Source organism: Chinchilla lanigera, unplaced genomic scaffold, assembly GCF_000276665.1.
Source record: "Chinchilla lanigera isolate Chin_1 unplaced genomic scaffold, ChiLan1.0 scaffold00010, whole genome shotgun sequence".
In the NCBI taxonomy this organism is placed as follows: Eukaryota; Metazoa; Chordata; class Mammalia; order Rodentia; family Chinchillidae; genus Chinchilla; species Chinchilla lanigera.
The window spans coordinates 35,300,658-35,321,785 of NW_004955411.1; the positions used below are offsets into that span (position 1 = coordinate 35,300,658).

General features: G+C 42.7%; 1 protein-coding gene across 1 annotated transcript in view; it reads right to left on the reverse strand.

Annotated features, from left to right (window-relative positions):
• Positions 1-12,064: 12,064 nt before the first annotated feature.
• Positions 12,065-21,128, reverse strand: part of Cdk19 (cyclin-dependent kinase 19) — a gene marked incomplete at its 5' end in the record, with an annotated part of 99,230 nt that continues 90,166 nt past the window's right edge. The window contains 3 exon segments of the mRNA XM_013510868.1: positions 12,065-16,384; positions 20,056-20,322; positions 20,703-20,781. Of these exon segments, the coding sequence (XP_013366322.1) occupies positions 16,253-16,384; positions 20,056-20,322; positions 20,703-20,781 (478 nt within the window).

The window sequence follows — 21,128 nt, forward strand, 5'->3', positions numbered from 1 at the left end:
CTTTGTCTTTAAAAACATAAAAAACAATTCATTGAACTCTATATCAATAAATGTGAATTTTTTAAAATGAGAGGTTAAACTAATTAGGCTTATTTAATATGTCCGATTTGCATGAGAAACATTGTCAAGTAAGCAGCGGTGTTTAAGTGTTCTAGAAATGACATGAAGTTCTCAGAAATGATATGAAGTTCTCAGATATCTGATATATTCTGAAATAGTGGTATAAATCGTAATTCTGATTATTATGTTAAAATGCCATATGTCACGGGAATAACGTTTTCACATGATGTCACTGCTTTAACAAACTCGGTAGATCTTTAACCATTTTAAATCTCGTCACCCAAAGACGACCAGTTGTTCTCTTCTGAGGCTCTCCCAACAGGCTTTTCAAACAACTATCTTCCTGAAGTGTGTCTCCCCGGAGACTCATAGGAGCAACTCTGACAACTACGTTTTCCGGGTCCGACTGTTCCGTTGGACTGATAGGAACATCTGGAATGCAAAGGAGGAAGCAGATTGGCTTATACATGGCCAGCTCAACATCAAGCAAGACAAGAATTAATGACTTGGGACTAATGAACTGATGAAAGAGAAATGCTATTTATTTCTTTTTGTAATGCTGGGGATTGAACCCAGGGTCTCACACCTACTAGGTAGGCGCTATACCACTTAGAAACATCCCCAAGCCAGTTTTGTTTTGTTTTGTTTTGTTTTAAATTTTGAGACAGGGTCTTCCTAATTGTCCAGGCTGGCCTTGAAGTTGTGATACTCCTGCCTCAGCTTCCTCAGTGGCTGGGATTATAGGCATCCATTACCACTCTCAGTGAAAAATAATTTTTAATATGTCTTTATCATTTTATTTTCCAGATTTTAGGGAATTGTTTTTCTTTTTAAATTATCTATAGCTTATAGTGATTTGGTAAGTTATACTTCTGTAAATAGGATTGAAATAATTGTTTTCTCCCTATTTGATCCCTCTAGAATTTAAAAACTTTTGATTTGGGAGGGCAGGGTCTCACTATGTAGTTCAGGTTGGCCTTGAACTCACTATGTGGCCCAAGCTGGCCTTGAACTTGTGATAATCCTCCTGCCTCAGCCTCTCAAGTGCTGGGATTACAGGTGTGTACCATCACACCTGTCTTAATATTTTTACTTTATGGTAATAAAAACATTTGCAAAAGTTCAATAAGAATCTTTTCTCTTTATAACAGAATACCATTGGAAATATTGACTATAGTACGAAAGCTTTGACAGAATGTCATATTTGAGAATGTGCATAGAATACCTGGCTTCACAGGTTTCTCGGCCTTATGAAGAGAAGGCCCAGGAAACTTAAAGATATTTCAGAGTTCTGAAGAAGAAAAGAAAGAAAGAAAAGGGAAGAGGGCAGGAGAAGGGAGAGGAGGGAAGAGAAAGGAGAAAAAAAGAGAAAAGAAGGAAAAAAGAGTTCACTGGAATCTACAGGTATTACAAGGACAATCTGATAGTGAGTGCCAGGCTTGGGCCCCCAGCCTGAAAGGGCTTCTAGAAGTCTAATCTGAGATTCCTTATCCGAAGTTCCAGCAAAACTCACTTAACAAGTCCCTGTTGGTCTCCCACTGTCTTCACTACACCTGCATAGGTGATCGGGCCGTGTTTATCAGATTAGACTTCTTTCACAGATTCACTGGTCTTGCCGTGATTACCTTTGTTGTAGTTAGGGATGACCACAGAGGGAAAATGTGTATTTCAGAAAAAAAACTATTGTGCCCGCTAATCAGATTCTAGCCCTTTTCATTGCTTTAAAGGTTTACTTTGTAAACTAGAACTAGTACTGAATTCTTTCAGTTTCCTTCAATATCTGACTGTCAATCTCCAAACTAGATTTTCCCAGGTTCTCCCACATTTCTGACTTGGAATCCCTAAGAATAAGAACTGCCCTTTCCCGCCACCTTGCAAGCTGAAACTGGCAACTTGAAATAGACTTAGGGGAGCTCATGGCCGCAAGTTCTGGTGCTCCAAGCTCTGTATGCATGACAAGGTGGGCTGCTCACACATCACTGGGGATGTCCAAACTGCTAAAGGTGCATCCAGCCCAATACCACAAAACCTTGCCTGACTGTCCTTTGGACCCAGAGACCAAATTTCTAGCCATTAACCTTTGTTTTCCTTGGAAGCCCTGGCTAAGGAGCACACTCCAAACCCTTGAAATTATCTTCCTGATGGTCATTACAGTGGTCTCCTTCTCAAAAGGTTTGAAATGCTTGTGTGCATTTCGTTCACCAGCACCAAATCGTCTCTCTCTGGCTGGAATGACACAAACTTGGGAAAAAGCACTGTGGCTGGAGATTAGAGCATGGTCAGCTGGCCAGGCAAATGTATGTGACCTGTCAGTCATGGAGATCCAAGAGGCACACACCCAAGCCCTGCACCTGGAACCAATCAGAAAGCACTATTTTCAGTTCTTCCCATGAGAACAAAAGTAAGTTTTTGATAGGACGGCTTAGGTCTGACATCAGTTAGAATGGAGGATACAAGACTGCCACCATTGAGCTCTTCGCCTCTGTGCTCTCTTTCACAGTGGCCTTGGGTAGAGTTTACTTCTCTTTTTACTTTTAATTGGCCCACACTTGCTCTGCTGAGCTTTTCTTTTCTTACCCTTAATAAATATAAAACCTCACTACCTTTTGCATCTGACTTGATCAATTATTTGTTTAAGACAGAAAGAATCACTAGGAGACCTCAGAACCCCAGAGCCTGGTACAACATGACGAGACACCATAACCTCAGAATGACGTGTTGAGACCACGAATCCAGAATGAAGGTAACAGAGTAATGATGTCACTAAATTCTGGCCACACTCTGCTTTACAAGACAGCCTGACCAAAAGAGAGGAGTTGTTCAATAAAACTTATCAGTCACCAGTGGTTTGCATGGAACTTCTCTCCTAGGCCCCAACAAACCAGACCGAGATGAAGTCATTTCTGCTAAAGTTCCATGTCACCAAACCAAAAAAATCTTCCAAGAAATCAGGAGACAATATCACCAGTCGCCAAATCCCCAAACAGGCCAGTTTTACCCTGCATGACAGGGAGGACTCCTCTGCCTTAATCCTTTTGTCACCAAGAATTTGGGTCCAGAGGCAGCAAGAACCCAGCCTCTCACTTCCTTGGTCCTCTGTTCTTTGTGCGCTTGATGAAAGAATTCAGTCAAGACAGGGACCATGCAGAAGGATAGGTGAGTTTATTGTGAAGCTGATGTAGAGGGGGTTACACTGTCAAGTGAGAAGGTGGGAAGTGCTATGAAGGCATCTGCCGGAGTTCAGGTTTGGACTAAAGGTCTTCCCTCTTGCCAGCTACGGTAGTACACACTTGCAATCCCAGCACTTGGTAGGCTGAGGCAGGAGCATCAAAAGTTCAAGCTCAACCTGAGCAACTTAGCAACTTAGTGATACCCTGTCTCAAAATTTTAAAAAGTGGGATGTTGCTAAGTGCAAAGGCCCTAGATCAGTAGTGGCGAGCCTGTGGCATGAGTGCTGCAGCTGGCACGTGAAGCCCTCTCTGTTGGCATATGAGCCAAGTCACCCGGCACCACCCGGCAGCAGCCCGTCGGATAACGGTGCAGTGTTGGCACTCTGTGATAGCTAAGTGGGTTTGGAGTGGCACTTCGTCTCTCTAAACGTGTGCCTACACTGCCCTAGGTTCAATTCCTGTACCGCACACACAAGTCTTATCGCCTTTGACCTAGAATCCTTTCATAAACCGAGAGAAAGTTCAAGAGAAAGACTCTCTTGACACCCTGTCAGATGTCATCGTAACTCCTCCTCTGGAGCTGGCCACAATGGCGCACACCTGTCATCCCTGCACTTGGAAGCTAAGACAGAGTGAGAGTTTGAGATCAGCCTGGGCAACTTAGTGAGACCCTGTCTCAAAATTTAAAAAAGAAAAATTTTAAAAGGCTGCGACTGTAACTTGGCAAGTGGTAGAGCACTCCTGTGTTTGATTCCAGTACTGAGAGAAAGAAGAAAGAATGACTCCTAACCTGGGACCCTTAATCTCCAAGGGCAGGAGAAATCAGTAATAAGGACAGGAAGGAAAAATCAGTAAGTTATTTTCAATATTTCAAAGACACCACTTGGAAACTGTACAAGTACCAGAGATAAGGCTGCTAAGTCAAGCACAATGTTCCCTTTCTAAGTTTGGGCGGGAATTCTTTAACTCAATAGGAGAATCATGATTATCTTACACTGATCAGAGGTTTTTGTTCATAATTATAAATACTTTGGTTGACAAAAGTGAGAGGGTAAGCCAACGATTACCTAATAGAGCAGTTCATTTTAAACATGGGTGTGGGTCCAAGAGAACAAAGGTAACAATCAAAGGAATCCTGGGAGACAGAATAGATGGAAACTTCTCCATTGACCCAGGCCTCTGCGTGTACCAGAGGAAAAGTGAAGTCAGTCAGGCTGCCACGTAGCAAGTCCCTGTGGCAGAACCCAAACCTTCGTGTTTGCACAGCACAACAACCCTACTGAGCCCCAAACACACCACAGTGCAGTGTATCCAGCCACTGCCACGTAAGCCCTATGATTTGAAAAACATAAAGCAGGACCAACAATGTCTAGCGTAATTTTCTGCAGTGGTAAGAATGTTCCTATCTCTGCTCTCCAAAATGGCAGCCGTTTAAGGACATGTATGTAGCTAGTAATTGAAATATGGCTCATTTGAGGGGAACCAATTTTTTTTAAGAGGGGTCTCACTATATCATCCAGGCTGGCCCTGAATTCCTGGGTTTAAGCCATCCTCCTGCCTCAGCTTCCCTATTGCTAGGACTACAGGAACATGCTACCAGATGGAAGATATTCTGTGGGGCTTCTTGTCAAGTTCTTGGTGTCCTGAATAAGAATTGGACAAGACACACAGAAAAGGTGGCAAATGTATCTATTGAAAATGAAAAAGAGGCATCCTTTAGGAAGGGTGAGAGCAGGTTGCTGAACAGATGCACAGCAGCCTCAAGGATAAAGGAAAAGGGTTTTCTGTCTCCAAAACTCCTGCACTGGCTTTCCTCCCATGCACATAAGGCATGGGGACAGTTGTCCTACCAAAAACTCATGTGGTGCTGTGCCAAACTTAAACTGTCCTGTAGAAAGACTCTCTGGACACCCTGTCAGATGTCATCGAAAGATTGAGAGTAGCATGTTTGTGCCTGGCCCTGCAAACAGGTTCAGGTTCAACTTCGCGATTAAAGTTATCGTTCGGGTCGGTTCCGTGCACAGCGCTCAGGAGCCGTGGCAGCGTCCTGGGTCCTGTGTTGTAGGCGCCTCCTCTCTGTTTCTGCGACCTTTGACACATTCTGCAAAGTTACTGGTTCAGTTTCCCCAGCCCTAACCTCCTACCTCAACAATGCCTGGCTTGTTAAGTTAAATTTAATGGTAATGCTGAATGTTCTGGACCTTTGTGTCATTTTAAGTTAAATCCTTCTGTAAGCTCTTCAAAGGATGAGGCAGTCACTTCAAACTTTAAATCACACAATCCCTTTAAAGAAGAAGAGCGTTCCCAAGCCAATGCCCAAGTGAACTAGTAGTGTTATTTTGAACTCGCACCACGCTCGCCTGTTTCCCAGCTCTGGCTGCCAGGGCACTTTCTGGAACCGCTAAGGCTGTGCTCAACACATCTCAAAAACCATCAAGAAAAACCAGCAGAAGGGAGGGCCGCGTGGGGAGGGAATTCCCCTCAAATATTTACTGAGCAGCAGCCACAAACCGCCAAGTGTCCTTACGCAGGAAAAACAACCCTTGCCACACAGAGACAGGAAAAGGCAACAATGTGTATCGATAACATCTTCTCCAGATGGTATGTGGTCCATTGTACTGGTCCTGTGACATTCATTTCACAGTTCAGTACATGAGGCTCCATGTCACTGTCAAGCACCCAAGCCACTGGGCAGGAGGGAGCTGGGACCCAGGCCTGCCTGGCCTGAAAGTGTCCATCCAGGTGCGGAGGCTGTCAGTAGCTAGACTTGCCACTGAGATTCTTTGGGAATTGGAAATATGAGAAATAATATTACTCATTGAGAGTTAAACTGTCAGTCCATCCAAGAGATGCATTTCAGGTGTAGCTTCCGGGCCTCTACTAATATACATCGTACAACTGGGACTGATGGACCACTCCCCTCCACTCACCTGAGCCTGGGCAGGGGACGTGCGCCCTTGCTCAGTCCATGGTGCCAGAAGTGAGTGTCCCACTGGGCTTTCTTAGTTTCTACTCCTCTACTGAGACTCCCTCCCTATGGGATCCATGTCCACCATAGTTTCCTTTAATTCTTTGAACACATTTACAAGAGGTGTTCTAAAAATTAATTTTCTAGATGTATATAATCATGTAAACTTTTGTAAAAATATGTGAATAATCAAATATAAGTACTATTCCCTTAAAAAATGTTATTTTCAATAACACTGGGATGAATATTGGACATTTGTTTTCCCAAGAATATCTCAAGTTGGATTTAGGTGTTAATAAATTTTATGTGCAGATTTATAAAAGTTTAGGTAGTTTTAACTTGGAATGTTTTGCTAATTTTTCAAACAACATAAAAATGTTGCAAGAATAAAAATAAAATTTAAATGTTGCATTTTTTCTCATATCTGAATAAGATAGGATGTGATAGCCCCAACCTAACTTGTTTGCTAAAACTAAATCTCATGAAAAGATCCACATAGATTCTGGATCCACAGTACTTGTTCCTTAAACTTTGGACCAAACAAAAGTTAATTCCATTGGCCTGGTCAAGTTCTTTCTATTATGTTGTTTGCCCACAGAACTCAGAGACAGAAACAAAATAGGGAGACTATTAAAGCCACAAGGTACATAAATCAGCCCAAGCCCAATATGATGGTCAATGGCTTTCAGCAATGAGGTTATGTGATCTTGCTTAGGTCAGTAACTAGTTAGAAAAAATTAACGTAGTAAATTATTTCTCGTGCCATTAAAACTGATAGCTCATAGTCAACTGATGTAATAGAAGATTATATGCATGTTTCTTTTCCTTTTTAAAAAAATATTTACTTTATATAGAAGGCCCTGAGGGAGATTCAAAGGAACAAAAACAGAGCTATAGTCTATTATAATTGGGATCCAACATGTTGCCCAAAGGCTCATTGTGTTGAACACTTTTGGAAGTGACTGGATCAGGAGGGTGCTGTTTTCTTCAGGGGATCATGTGATCATAATTTGATGCATTATTGGGAGGTGACAGAACAGAGGGTGAAGCTTAGTTGAAGGAAGTGGATTTTGGGGGCATGATGGACCTTTTCTAGCTCTTTCTATTTTTCTCTGCTTCCAACCACCAGAAGATGAACAATTTTCTCTGCCATGTCCTCCCTCTGGCCTTATCACAGCCTAGGAACAATGGAGCCAGCCAATCATGGACTGAACCCATGAGCCAAAATAAACCTTTTCCCCCTGCCTCAGGTATTTTGTTATAGTGACAGAAAGCTGACATGTAGCTCTTGCTAGCACAAGTGTGCGATTTAGGTGTTATCACAATACAAGCCTATGTTAGATGATAATAGAAGAGCTAAATAATGCAGGGCAATTTCACCCCACCAGGGATAAGAAAATAGGGATGTTAGTGTCCACCTCATATAATTTTTGTGACAATGAGATGATTTATATATATATATATATATATAGAGAGAGAGAGAGAGAGAGAGAGAATATAGAGGAACTACTCAATAAATAAAATGTTCCCTTTTGATTGGCAATTTCACATCAAAGTGTATCTTAGAAATATTTAATTAAAATTTAGATAAGTTAAAAAAAAATAGAAAATCTGCATAGCTCTGCATCCCAGTTTAAAGGAACCAAATCCATAATTTAAGCATTTCTTCCAGCACTTGGAAGGACAAAGCAGGAGGATCACAAGTTCAAGCCCAGCCTAGGCAGCTTAGGTGAATCCTGTCTGCAAAAAACAGGGAAGGGCTGAGCATGTAACTCAGTGTGAAGGTCTGTGGGTTAATCCCTAGTACAAAAACAAACAAACAAACAAAAAAAACCAACCCATATAAAGTGAATCTACCAAATTAGCTAGTTTATGCTACCAAGTATTTAAGAAAAAATAAAAACATTGCACAAATTCAGGTGATAGAGGGGAAATTTCCCAAATCAGTTTTTGAGTCCTGATTGATCTTGATACAAAATCTGACAAGAAATTAAAGAAAATATACGTTAATATCTTTCATGGACACAAATACAAAAATCTTTCACATGTCACATCAAATGCAGCAAATCAGAAAAATGATAAGAGGACAGCATGATCAAATGTATACTCTTATTAGTTTCCTATGGTTGCTATAACAAAGCACCACACACATTTGGTGATAAAACAACTGAAATGTATTCTCTTGCAGTGCAGGAGGTGAGATAGCTGAAACCAAGGTGTCCACAGGACAAGGCTTCCTCCAAAGGTTCCAGGCAAGAATCTCTCTCTTCCCTCTAACTTCTGGTAGCTGCTGACAGTGTTTTCCTTGCGGCCTTCCAGTCTTTGCTTCCTTCTCACTGCATTCTCTTCTGTGTTTATCTCCAGGACAACAAGGTTATTTTAGCATTCAAAATCAATACAATTAATCACACTAGCAGCCTTAAAAAAAAAAATCATGATCGTCTCATATGTAGAAATGGTATTTAACAAAATTCAGTACCCGCTCATGATTAAAACTCTTGTCAAAACAGGAATAGAAAGAAACTTCAATTTCATAAAGGACATCTGAAAAACCTTTAAACCATATGTGCTGGCCGGGGATACAGCTCAGTGGCATAAGTGACTGCCTGGCAAGTGCAAGGTCCTGAGTTCAGTTCCCAGTACTAAAAAAAGAAAGCATCTGCTGGTAAAACTAGGCATCAGCTACTGGAAGGTGTTTACTCACACCACCCCTAACCAACACCGTATTAAAATTATGAGCACATACATTTGGACAAGAAAAAGAAAAGTTACATACACTGCCCATCGCATGCCAGGAGTCTGATCACTCAGGACACCAAGCAGGATCACCCAGGAGTTCAAGGCCAGCCTGGGCAACGTAGTGAGAGCTTGTCTCAGAATAAAAATAAACAAACAAAAATACATTTGAAAAACAGAAAATTAAAATACCAACACATCAGTTCAGAGAAAACTGACTTTCATAGAGGAAGGACAGAAGTCACACAGCAAGCAAGGATGGCTAACTTTGCTAGCTTGAAAGCAGAAAACCACACACTGGGTGGCTTAAACAATAGAATTTTACTTTCTCAGTTCCAGAGGCTGGAAACCACAAGTTCAAGGCCTAGCAGGGGGAGCTTCTGGCCTAGTTTCTCTTCCTGGCTTGCAGATGCTGCTCTTTGGCCTTGAGGGAAAGGGAAGAAGGGATGAGCTCTCTAGTCTCTCTCTCATCTCCACAGCTAAGCGGACCAAAATCCTGCTGGATCAGGGCCTGCCCTTACAACTTCACTTAACCTTAATTATTTCTGTAAAAGCCCTATATCTAATTATAAATATTTATAGTTGGAGGGAGCACAGGTATTCAGGCAATAATTCAGCGTCTTTGGGTGAAAACTACGCACATTTTGAAGATGTTTGAACAGCAAAGGAAGTGCTGAAAGAGAAAACTCTGTTTCCAGTCAACATGTCCATTTCTTCCCCTCATTCTCATTTGCATAAAATAAATTTTCTACTAGATTCATGTGCTAAGGAGACTTCCTATTACCTAAAATAGAAAATGAAGTTATGTGAGGACTTAAAAATGCCTATTTTGAGGCAGCCAAAAGAAAGACAGCTTCTAAAGAACAGCAAGCATGGTAACTTCACTCCATTTTCATTCATGTCATTTAACTGCTTGATTCCCTGGGAGTGATGTTTTTCTGTGACTTTGCAGCCAAAATACAAGGACTAAGCCTAGGTTAAGAAAGTGATCACAGCAACGGAGACAAGATTCAGAGACAACCTAGAGAATGAGAAAAAAATCTGCCAGCTATTCCCTGGACAGAGATCTAAAATCTAGAATATATAAAGAACAACAACAAAAAATTAAGACCCCCCCCAATACAAGACCCAATCAAAATATGGGCAACTGAAATTAAAACACTTCTCAGAAGAAACACAAATGGACAATAAATACATGAAGCAATGCTCAACATTACTGGCTATGAAAGCAATGTGAATTATAATACTGAGATTCCATCCTACTTCAGAAAAAATGGCCATCACCAAGAAATCTGAGGATTGGAGTAGGGGAAAAAAAAGAGAAATGAAATAATAAATAGTGTCAAGACTAGAAGGGAAAAGGAACCCTTCTTTGTTAGTGGGAATGTAAACTAGTATAACCGCTATGGAAATCACTATGGAGATTCCTCAAAAAATAAAATTAGAAATTCCATTTGGCCCAGCTATTCCCCTTCTAGATATCTTTCTGAAAGAGTTAAAGACATCATACTACAGTGATACACGCTTACCCATGTATAGCAGCACAATCATAACAGCTAAGTCTTGGGAGCAGCCTGTATGTCCATCAACAGATGGATCAAGAAATGTGGTATTTATACACAACAGAGAATCACTCTGTCATAAAGGATAAAGCTGAAACGTTTGTAGGAAAATAGATGTACTTTGAGACCATCTTACATGAAATAAATCAATGCACAAGATTAAATATCGCACAACTTTCCTTACATGAGACATCCAAACTATAAATAAAACAAAGTGACAACAGAAAATAGAGCACTAGATCTTTTGCAAATGGGAAGGGGACCAATGGAGGGAGGGGAGAAGGGGATTTTAAAAAAGACAAGATATGTCACATACATGTATGAACTCCCGTGGGGAATATGGTTATTATATACTATAAACATACTAATAAAAACAAAAATTGACAGGAAAAAATATTTGTGGGAAAAAAAAGTAAGACACCAAGTGTAGTGCTTATAACTGCAGCTATCTGGGAGGTTAAGGTCGGAGGACCATGTGTTCTAGCCCAACCTGGGCAATTTAGGCCTTGTCTCAAAATAAAAAATAAACAGGGCTGGGGATGTTGCTCTGTGGGAAGGCCATGGTTTCCATCCCCAGTACCATAAAAAACAAACAAAAATGTGACGGGTGGGAGGGCAGAGGCAGAGCACTTGCCTGGGACATGCAAGGTCCTAGGGTCAATCCCCTATACTGCAAGAAAGAAAGTAATGCCTAGGTCTAGTAGTGTCATTAACCATGGGGCACAAGTGTGCCCATCCCTGTCCACATACAAATACAGCACATTATGTGTGCCAGGAATTCTATGCAAGTGCACAAAAGTGATGCTGACTTGCCATGTTCACCTCTGCTCTGTCGAACATCATGCTGGCTGTTGGGAATGCAAAACTAAAGCCCAGCTCCTGTCCTCAAAGAATATACAGTCTGCTAGGGGAAGACATCCACTTTCCAACTATTCTCTCAGGAGTAGGAAAGGGTTTGTCCGGTCACCCACTTTCTTACCCAGAAGGCTGGTTGGAATAGCAAATGAGCTGTTTCCAGGAGATCTTACCAAAAGCACAGTACTGAATATACAACCCGTATCAGCAGTGAAGCTGCCAACCTGGACACACTTATGCAGTGCCTACTTTAAAAAGAAATGGCCATTTTTTGTCTATGTCCCTAAAACATTTTTCAGTCCACTCCATGAAGCCTTCGACTACTAGAATAATCACAGAAGGCTCATCAGGTAAATCACAGAGGGGCAGCCAGGTCCCACAGAATCCTGCTATAAAGGAGACCTTCCTAGCCCAAACCCATCCACAAAACACAGCTTGTTTTTTCCTAAAATGTCACTTTAATTTTCATTTAAAAAATTATTTTAGAGGTAAACATCTTTTTTTAAACAAAACACTGTAATTTTCCTTCTGAGCTATCTGCAAGTCTGGCTTTATGGCATTCTAGCCACCCCGAACAGAATAATGTACTGCAGTTCACGGGGAGACAATTGCTGCAGGATCAGTATAATTAGGAAATCTAGGCAGGCAGATAAAATCTTAACACTAACCCTTAATACAAGAGGTTTCGTACATTTAAAAAAACCACACAGAAACAAAGCCAATTAGATTTTATTTCAACCAAGAATATAAAATAAATGCAATCTAATTTATTTTAGTTTAACAGTCATTTCAAAAAGGATGTCAGGACACTAAAGAGCAGGAAATGCTGGGCTCGCAAGCGGCAGCTCCTCCTGCACCCGCGGGGCGGCCGTGCACAGGCGCGTGCCTGGAGCACACACAGGGCAGCAGAGCATGGAAAGCTAGTCACATCGATAGTCATACAAAAAGGGCAGCGTGCAGAAAATGACTGTAAAAGAGACAAGGACAGGTACACTTCACAGACAGGAATTATCAGAAATACAAACTAGGAGGTTTAGAAACCATATACTACATAACATATATAAAAAGGACTTTCAATTGTTGTTAAAAAGGACATCTTCTGTCCAGATTTTGTGTAATACTTTTAGTGTCTACACAGACAAATCTTTAAAAAAATTAAATAGTATTAATTTACTAAATATTTAGGAGATAACAGTGCATTAAGAATTTTTTTTCATATAATACATACGTATCACTCCCTTATAGTGATAGCATAGAAGAGTAGGTATGGCCTTAGGTACAACACATTTAAAAAAAAAAATTCTAGAACACTGACCTTTGCCTTATATTTGTGACTATTCTTGAGGATTATGGAGACATAAACTGCTATACTGTATATAAAATATGCCTTGTACTTGACTCCTTCAAGTCTCTGTTAACCTAATGGACTTGCCACTGCATTTCTCTATCCCCTAGGAAGATACACCACAGAGTTTAAGATTTGCAACTTTCATAGAATTCATCCTTCATTGTACAGTTTCTGCTATTCAAGAGCAGATCAAGTTCCAAGTCTTGCTCTCCAACTACATTTTCTCTCTTACCTTTATCAGAGAAAAGAGCATCGTTTCAGAGGCACAGAGAACAACCAGCAGCTGCTTCACCAGGAATGAAGCAGTGAACACGTACACACATGCTGTCCTTTCCCATTCTTGAGAGTAAACTAAGAGCAAAAGGGTAGTACAGAAGGCCAACATTCTAAGTACTAAAGTTTCAAACCACACAGGTATAAAAATATACACACCCTTGGTTTTTGCACCTCACTGCACGATCTACTCCACTACAAGGATTGTTCAGCCTCACAGGATCAGCCCTGCCACCAAGCTACCTTATTTCATCCGTTCCGTACTCCTGGGTCCCTTTTCCCAAACACACACCTCGCTAGCAAGCTAACCTACATAGATCTGTAAAATCAAGAGCAGAAAACCTTCCCTTGGCTTCATTCCTTCTTTCAATACTTCCCCTGGTCCAGGTGCTCCCACACGCTGAGGGAGGTGCCCCCTGCACCCTTGGGGACGTAGCATAACATCAGACTGTCAAAGGGAATGTAGTCATCTGGGGACCACAATGATGAATTTGGCCTTCAGAAAGCTTTACAGGTCTCCTTGGAGGTCCCGTAGTCCTGGGCCCTTATGTGTGGAAAGCTTTGTTCCCCTTTATAGAAAAAGGAAATTACTAACCAAAATCACTTCAAAGTGTAATGGGCAACAGTAGGCATCACCAACCCTGAGGCAAGAAGAGGAGAAAAGGGGCAGAAACAGTGCAGTGATAAGAAACCCAGTCGTCTATGTAATGGGGGCCGCTGGCTATGTCCCGGAGAATACTGTGTACTGGGAGCAACTGACAACCCCCTGTGGTTTGTGTCAGTTCTACCAGTAAAGTTCATTATGTACAAGGAAAGCAGGGTAGTTCTGTCAATGTATAAACACGTAATCTAAGAATCACATATCAAAATTACTTATAAAGTATTAAGGGGCCCGGTATCTCGGCTTATATACATATTTGGGGTTTCTTCTTTTATTAAATGTAAGCTTCCCTCACATTGAGAACAGAGCTTATGTTTTAACTGTACTTTCCTACAACCACTTCACAGAGAGTGCTCTGCCCACCAGGGCCGCCCAGCTGTCCAAGGCTGCTGTGAATATTTCAAATATACAGGAATGCCTTTTGTGACACTTAAGTCACTGGCTTTCTCCTACCATAGACAGACACAGAAACCTTTCTATAACACTGTTTACTATAGAATTCGGAAGAGTAACTGTCCAAGTGGATTGAGAAGTAAACAAAAGGACCTTTGTGTTATTGTAAGTCAAACACACAGCAGACTTCCCAGGAAAGCTTGCTGTCACTGAAGTGACAATAGGCTCCCCAAAGACACAAAGTATGTCCTGCCCTTTGCATTTTCCAGCCAGCAGAGCACTGGGCACATGGTGAGGGTGCAGTTGGCACCTGCTGCCCACCAGTTCTGGACAAGGCTTCAGGGCATAGGACAGAACTTTGTACAGGTGACTACATCATGCAAGGAGGCTTAATTTCTTAAAGAACAAAAGGGGTTAAATACCATGGAGAGGATCAGAAATTCCTTCCAATGGAGCACATCAACTGCTTCATCTTTAGTCTTGATGAGTGTCACTAGAGCCTTATTATCATCATTAAGCATTATTATGCTGAGATCAGTAAGGTCCTGGCTGGCTTCAGTATCACATCAATAGTGCAAAATGTATACTGGCTTCTGTCTTAAATCTTATTTTACTTGTATATGGACCCAGAGTATCATAACCAGGTAGATAAGTTCACAAAGAATAGTTTAAAAATGCATATAATTTGCATATACAATAATCAGCTATTTCTTCTAGTTCAAGAAAACATTAAAACAAGGCTGGTGCTGCTAGTAGCATTTAGAAGAACACAAAATTTTTGCCCCCTACATTGCAACGCGAGCTCTAAATCTTTACGATTCCTTTTGACTCTGGGGAGTGAGGTGCTACTTACAGTGGCTGAGAAAGAACTCAGCCTCAAATTCATAGATAATGGCAATGCAAGTATTCACCTTATCTGGGATAGCCTTACACTATCTGCCCATAGTTTTTTAGGCACAATTATTAAGTTTTCTCCTAGGGGCAAAAGAAAGCATTCAGTGCAATGAAAAGATTCTTGATAGCAGTAAGTTTCAGTAACAACAGCGAAATTATGCATAATACATAATACATACTTTAAACATGTATAAAACCTAAATTTTTAACATGCTTTAAAAATAGTCTATGCCTAATGCAAGTACAAACAGAGAACACTGCTCTTTATTTTAAAAGCATATGAATTTGCAGGCTTCTATTTGAGTACTCTTGATTATGTAAGAAAGTTACTTCGACTCAGCTGTACAGAAACTGAACAAAGCAACAGTTTCTTTAGAGAAGCCGATTTTACACACAATACACTAAAAACCTTTCCTTCAAGGGGAAGTAATACCTCCTTTGATAAACATTACTCCTTAAAGAAATCCTAGTGCAGTTAATATTCTCTCCAGCTTTCTGGTGTGGGTCACCAGGACTGTATTTCATCAAAGCTCTTGAAACCCTTTTTAAGGTAAACTTAGCTACATGTAGGTTAAAACTATAATTCCTAATTACTGAATACTATTCAGAATACAATGATTCGAGGAACTAAGTTCCGTACAAATGGTTATATAAAATCACATACTTCATTCTTCATAGCATAAAGCACAGTAACTGCAGAGATCTAGGCTGGTTTTGGTTGTAGGTTGCCTCTGTCCCACCTCTTGTCTTTTACTAGACCTTCCCTGAAACTAGATAAATAAACATAATAGTAAAGTACTTCGGGACAGTAACAGCTTCTGTTTAAGATTTCCATGAGCAAAACAGTTATAGTCTGTGAAAACTGTGCAGTGCTTTAAAAAGATTCACTTTTACCTGTGTTGCTAAGTCAGTTCATGAAGTATAAAACTATACACCACTGGAGTCCTGTTTCTAAAACATTAAAATCCTGTTAAAAGAGCTTTCAAAAGATAAATCATAGTGATTGCTACAGCATGAGAAAGGTGCACCAGGAAATCCTTCACAAAATGCTGAAGGGCACAGAAGTGCTGGGATTAGATCAGACACTTTATCAGAGAAGTCACAATGGAACACATGCGGGACAGGGAAATTGGGAAACTTCACGAAAACTTCTTTAAGTCCATGAAGAAGAGATGTCAGTCCTGCCAAATGCTCAGTATGCAAGGTTCTCCTCCCAAATGTGTGAGTTTTAAATGGCATCACAGTTTGCACTTTGGGGTTCTCTGCAGTGCAGACATCATATTGCTGAGGTCCGTGCTCTGGGCTGGCCGGGGCCAAGCGGAGGGCTGTGGATCAGTACCGGTGGGCCTGGTGAGATGGGTGGTACTGCGCACTCTGCTGAGACGACGAGGAGTAGCCTAGGGTGCTCTGGGACTGAGAGGATCCCTGAACGCTGCTTTGGTAATTCAGGCGAGAACTAGAGTGCTGGAAGGAAACAGGAAAAGGAGATTACTGGATAAAGCATTTGTATCCCTAGGCTCCTAGTTCAGAGCCACAGTAGCTGAAAGTCAGCTTATGAATACATTTGCTCCTCTGAAATCACAGCCTGCCAGCACTGTAGCCACACGCTCCGGCAGGCCTGGAGCTGGCTGCACTGCGCGGGCAGATAAGCTACTCCTGCACAAAGAAGAGCAGACGGGAAACTCGTTTGCTGACCCCACTGCCCTTCACAGACTCAGTCTGGGTGCCGTTTCATTCTCTGCTTGAGATCTGCAAACAAGAATGATCAAATAGGCATATGGCAGTCAGTGGTATTTACAGGGTACAGTAACATACTGTTAATTCTCTCATCATAAAGTTGTAACTAAGAAGCAATTATTTTACAGCAAAATGCTTTCAGAGGTAGAAGCTAGGGGCATCAGCAGTCCTACCTACACGACAAAGCCAGGGAAGGTGGAGTAGGGTACAGTAACAGTATTACCATCATCACCACCACAACAAAAAAACCCCAACAAATTAATGCCCTACAACTGGTTGCCTAGCTATGATTGCTTTAATTTTTAAAATTTTTTATTTGAAAAATTTTTTGCTAGTGCATGTTTGCAGTACACACTGATTATACTAATCGTGGCGAGTTCGCACCTGCACATAACACATCCTAATTCTGTTTTTCATCCCTTTCCCTCTCCTCCCTCACCTCTCCGTCCATCTCCCAGACCCCTCTTCCCTTTTGCAAAAGATCAATAGCTGTGATTATGTACTTTCAGGTTAGTGTACTACACTCAGCCAACAGTTGTTCCTCACACACAGAACAAGTACAGTAGGCTGGGCATTTGGTCACACCTGTGATGCTAGCAATGGGAGGCTAAAGCAAGAGGATCCAGAGTTTGAGGTAACCTAGGCTACATAGCAAGACCGCGTCTCAAAAGACCAACAAAACAACAACACGGCTCAGGAGGAAATATAGTAATCTGCCTAGAACTGTCTCTAGCCAGCTGACAAGATATTCTTCAACTAAAATTTCACTTAGGCTCCTTTCAGTCTCCTTTTGACTAAGCCCAACTCAAGCTGTCCCTCTTTGTCTTTGCTGAATCCTATTAGCGCAAGAATCCTGTCAAGTTGTTAGCAAAAATCCCTTATCCTTGGTAATTTATCTCCCTGACCTGCCTTCAGCACTAACACCTGAGTCAGAACACTTTAGCCTTGATGTTTCCTCTTAGTAGTTCTCCTTTCACTGACTCCTACAGTGCTCCTCCGTCTGTCATGTTGGCGTTCAGTCCAATTTCTCTCCCCCACCACAAGACCTTGAAGCAGTCATCTCTGTAACTACTGTGATAACTCCCCTTGAATAAATTCTGCTCATTTCATTTAATTTTTCTGTGGGACTGAAGGGGTCAAAGCCCAAAGTGCTCTACCGAGCTATTCCTCCAGCCTTTTTGATTTTGAGATGGGGGGGGTCCTCACTAAATTGTCCAGGCTGGCCTGGAACTTGCAATCTTCCTGCCTTAGCCTTCTGAGGACCTGGTGTTATAGGCATGGGCCACCATGAGAAAAACCTTTATTTCCCCCAGTCCTGGGAACAAAATCCAGGTCCTTTATGCACTCAACTACATCCTTAGCCCTCTCTTTATTTTGAGGCAGGGTCTTGAGAAGTCCTAAATTGCCCAGACTGGGCTCAAACCTTCGATCCTTCTGTCTCAGCCTCCCAAGTAGCTGGGATTAGACGTGTGTGCCATAATGACCAACTGCCTTACAACCTTTAACGATTTTTGTGTAACAAAGGTTGAAATAATACAATCTGAAATACAGAGATGGAACAATATACAGCAAACATCTGTTGCTCATATCATAGGGATAAACTGAAGTTTTGGGGAAAACATTTTTCAAAACAAAATTTATAACAGAATTCAAATATGTTCCTGACTACTACCCACATAGCACGTTTTTAGTAGTTCAAACAGATAGTTGGACTGACTTAATTGGAACCAAAGGGAAGTATGACACGCCTTTCTGAAGACCAAGAACCTGTGATGAGAACTTCTCAGAGAAGTAACTGTGTGAAAACACATTTGTTTGCTGAGATACTCAAAATGTAAAGCAAGCTTAGGCTGCTATTCACTGTCTTGCTTGCCAATGTTTCTCTTTATTCCAGTTCCTTATCACTGAGTTTATGACTCCCTTGCCAGAGATTTTGTTTTCTATTAGCTCTGTCCTAAATGCTTCTTCTAATATCCTGAAGGCTATGTTCTACAGCTTTCTTCTTTTTATTTAATGTTTTATTTAAGCTTTCTCTTCTTCCTAGGTCTTTTCTTAGCTTGTTGAAAAAAAAATTATTTTTTGTTTTGCAAGATTCTCTAAGGTTAACACAACAGGTATTTTTGGTTTGCTTATCTGTTTGTTTTTGAGGCCAAGTCTCACTATGTAGCCCAGGCAGGCCTTGAACTCACTATGTAGCTCAGGCCGGGCTGGAACTTAGTGACCCTTCTGCTGCAGCCCGTCAAGTGCCATGGGTTCACCAGGTGTGCACTACCACTTCTGGCTTATGACAGGTAATTTTACTTATCTCCAAATACCAATCCTTATACACTTTTCTTTTAATTTTCTAAATTAGGAGTACAACTGTAGTTTTCTTTATATCTTAATAACAAAAAGTATTCTCTAGTGTCCAAAAAATTTCTAGTGGGACTTAATAGTTATTTCTAAAAAGTCTCAGTCTGTTTCTTTCCGAAATACTTAAAGAGTATTCCCTCCCAGTAAATGCAAGTATGTCTGAAGAATGCAATTAATTTTCACCAAAATAAGCTGCCACTCCCTTTTTCTTGGATTTTTCTTTCCTTTCTGTCTGTGTTGTTTGTTTTTGTCATACTAGTCATAGAAACCACAGCCTTCATACTGAGCTACATTCCCAGTCTTTCTTTAAGTTTGAGAAAGGGACTTGCTAAGCCCAAACTAGGCTTAAACTTGCGATCTTCCTGCCTCAGCCTCCCAGAGTAGTAGGAAGACAGGTGTGCGCCACCTCACCCCCACCCCTTCCCTTTTCAACGCTCATGTAGGTATCCTTTTCCGATCCACAGTTGACAGGCACCTATATGGGAAAAATAATGACATTTTCTTTAAGAAATGAGATACCTACATTGTTATTTTTTCTCCCCAGAGTATGACAAACAAATCAGCGTACAAAATAACTTGAAATTTCATGAAATAACGATCTTCATTTTCATAGAATGCCCTAGAAACAGAACTGCATAATTTGCACATCAAAATGTTAGTGTTAAGAACTACTTAATTCTAAGCCAGGCCTGGTAGTATACACCTGTATTCCCAGCACTCTACGAGGATGAGGCAGAAGGATCCTAAGTTTGACCCTAGCCCAAGCTGGGCATGGTAACGGATGGCTGTAATCTCAATACTCAGGAGGCTGAGGCATCAGGATCACTGTGAGTTCGAGGCCAGCCTGAGATACACAGTGAGACCCTTGCCTGGACATTTTATTGACTCAATGAGACCCTGTCTCAAAAAATAAAAAAGCCTGGGAACACAGCTCTGTATGAAGGCCTTGGTTCAATCCCCACTACTGAACTCTAGGACCTGTTAGAAGTCTACTTCCCACCGCACGAGACACGTGCGCACTGAGGAGGAGGAACGCAAGGGCGCACCTGATAGTCGGAGGGCATGACAGGCGCGCCCGAGCTTGCACCCGAGGGCCCGAGCCGCGGCTTCTTGCTGGGAGGCACCTGACTCAGGCCGGAGTCCTGGCTGTGCTGCAGCCCCGCCGCGGCGCCCCCCACGCCGGCGGCCACGCCCCCTGCGGTCCCGTTGGTCTGGGTGCCGCTCTGCGGTGGAGGGGGCGCCTGCGGAGGGGCCGCTGCCTGCGGTGCAGGGGCTGTGGGCTGCTGGTGCTGGTTCTGCTGCTGCTGCTGATTCTGTGTGGGCAAGAAACGAGGCAAGCCTGGTACAAAACCAACGCGATGTGCAATTTCGTGCGTCACCTGAGTGCGCGCGGGACCGCCGACCGGCCGAGGCCGACCCGCGCAGCAACCGCACGACTGCAGCGACGGGAAAACGGGCGCCGGAGACCACCGGTCCTCAAACCAGCGCGCTGAGCCCGGACAGGACGCGCTCTGCCGGCCCCTCGGGTTGCACAGCAGCCTCGGGATCGGCCCCACGGTTCACGAGGCGCACGGCAGGGAAGCAGGTCTGCGCCCACTAACGGTGCGGGAAGTCCTCCGAGACACGACTCGGAGGAGCAGAGCCGGGCGGGAAGGGGCCCGCCCCGGAGCCACCGGGGCCGCGCAGCGCCTACCTTGTCGCCTTTGTCCTCGGGCTCGTCCTCGGTGAGGAACTCGCGCTTCGGGTAGGGGATCTGGCAGCCGGCGAACACGCTGGAAACCAGCACAGCGCAGGCGCGTGAGCCGCCGCCGGCGCGCCCCCTCGGCCCTCTTCGCTCTCCCGCCCCGCGTCCGCGCCGGCGCCGGCCCGACGCCCCGAGAGAGAGGGCTCGGAACGGCTCACCGCCTGCACTGCTACCCCAGCGGCCACGTCAGCTCGTGACTCCCGTTGGTCGACACACACGACCGCCTTTTCTCCACTTTAATTTCATCAGCACCAAAAATAACTGAATCCATATTCGCTTCAACACGAAAAAAAAATCCCCCTCAAGAAACAAATGCACCTTTCAGAGGCAGGGGCGCCAGGCGCGGCCCCGGCGAACCCGCACGCACTCGCAAGA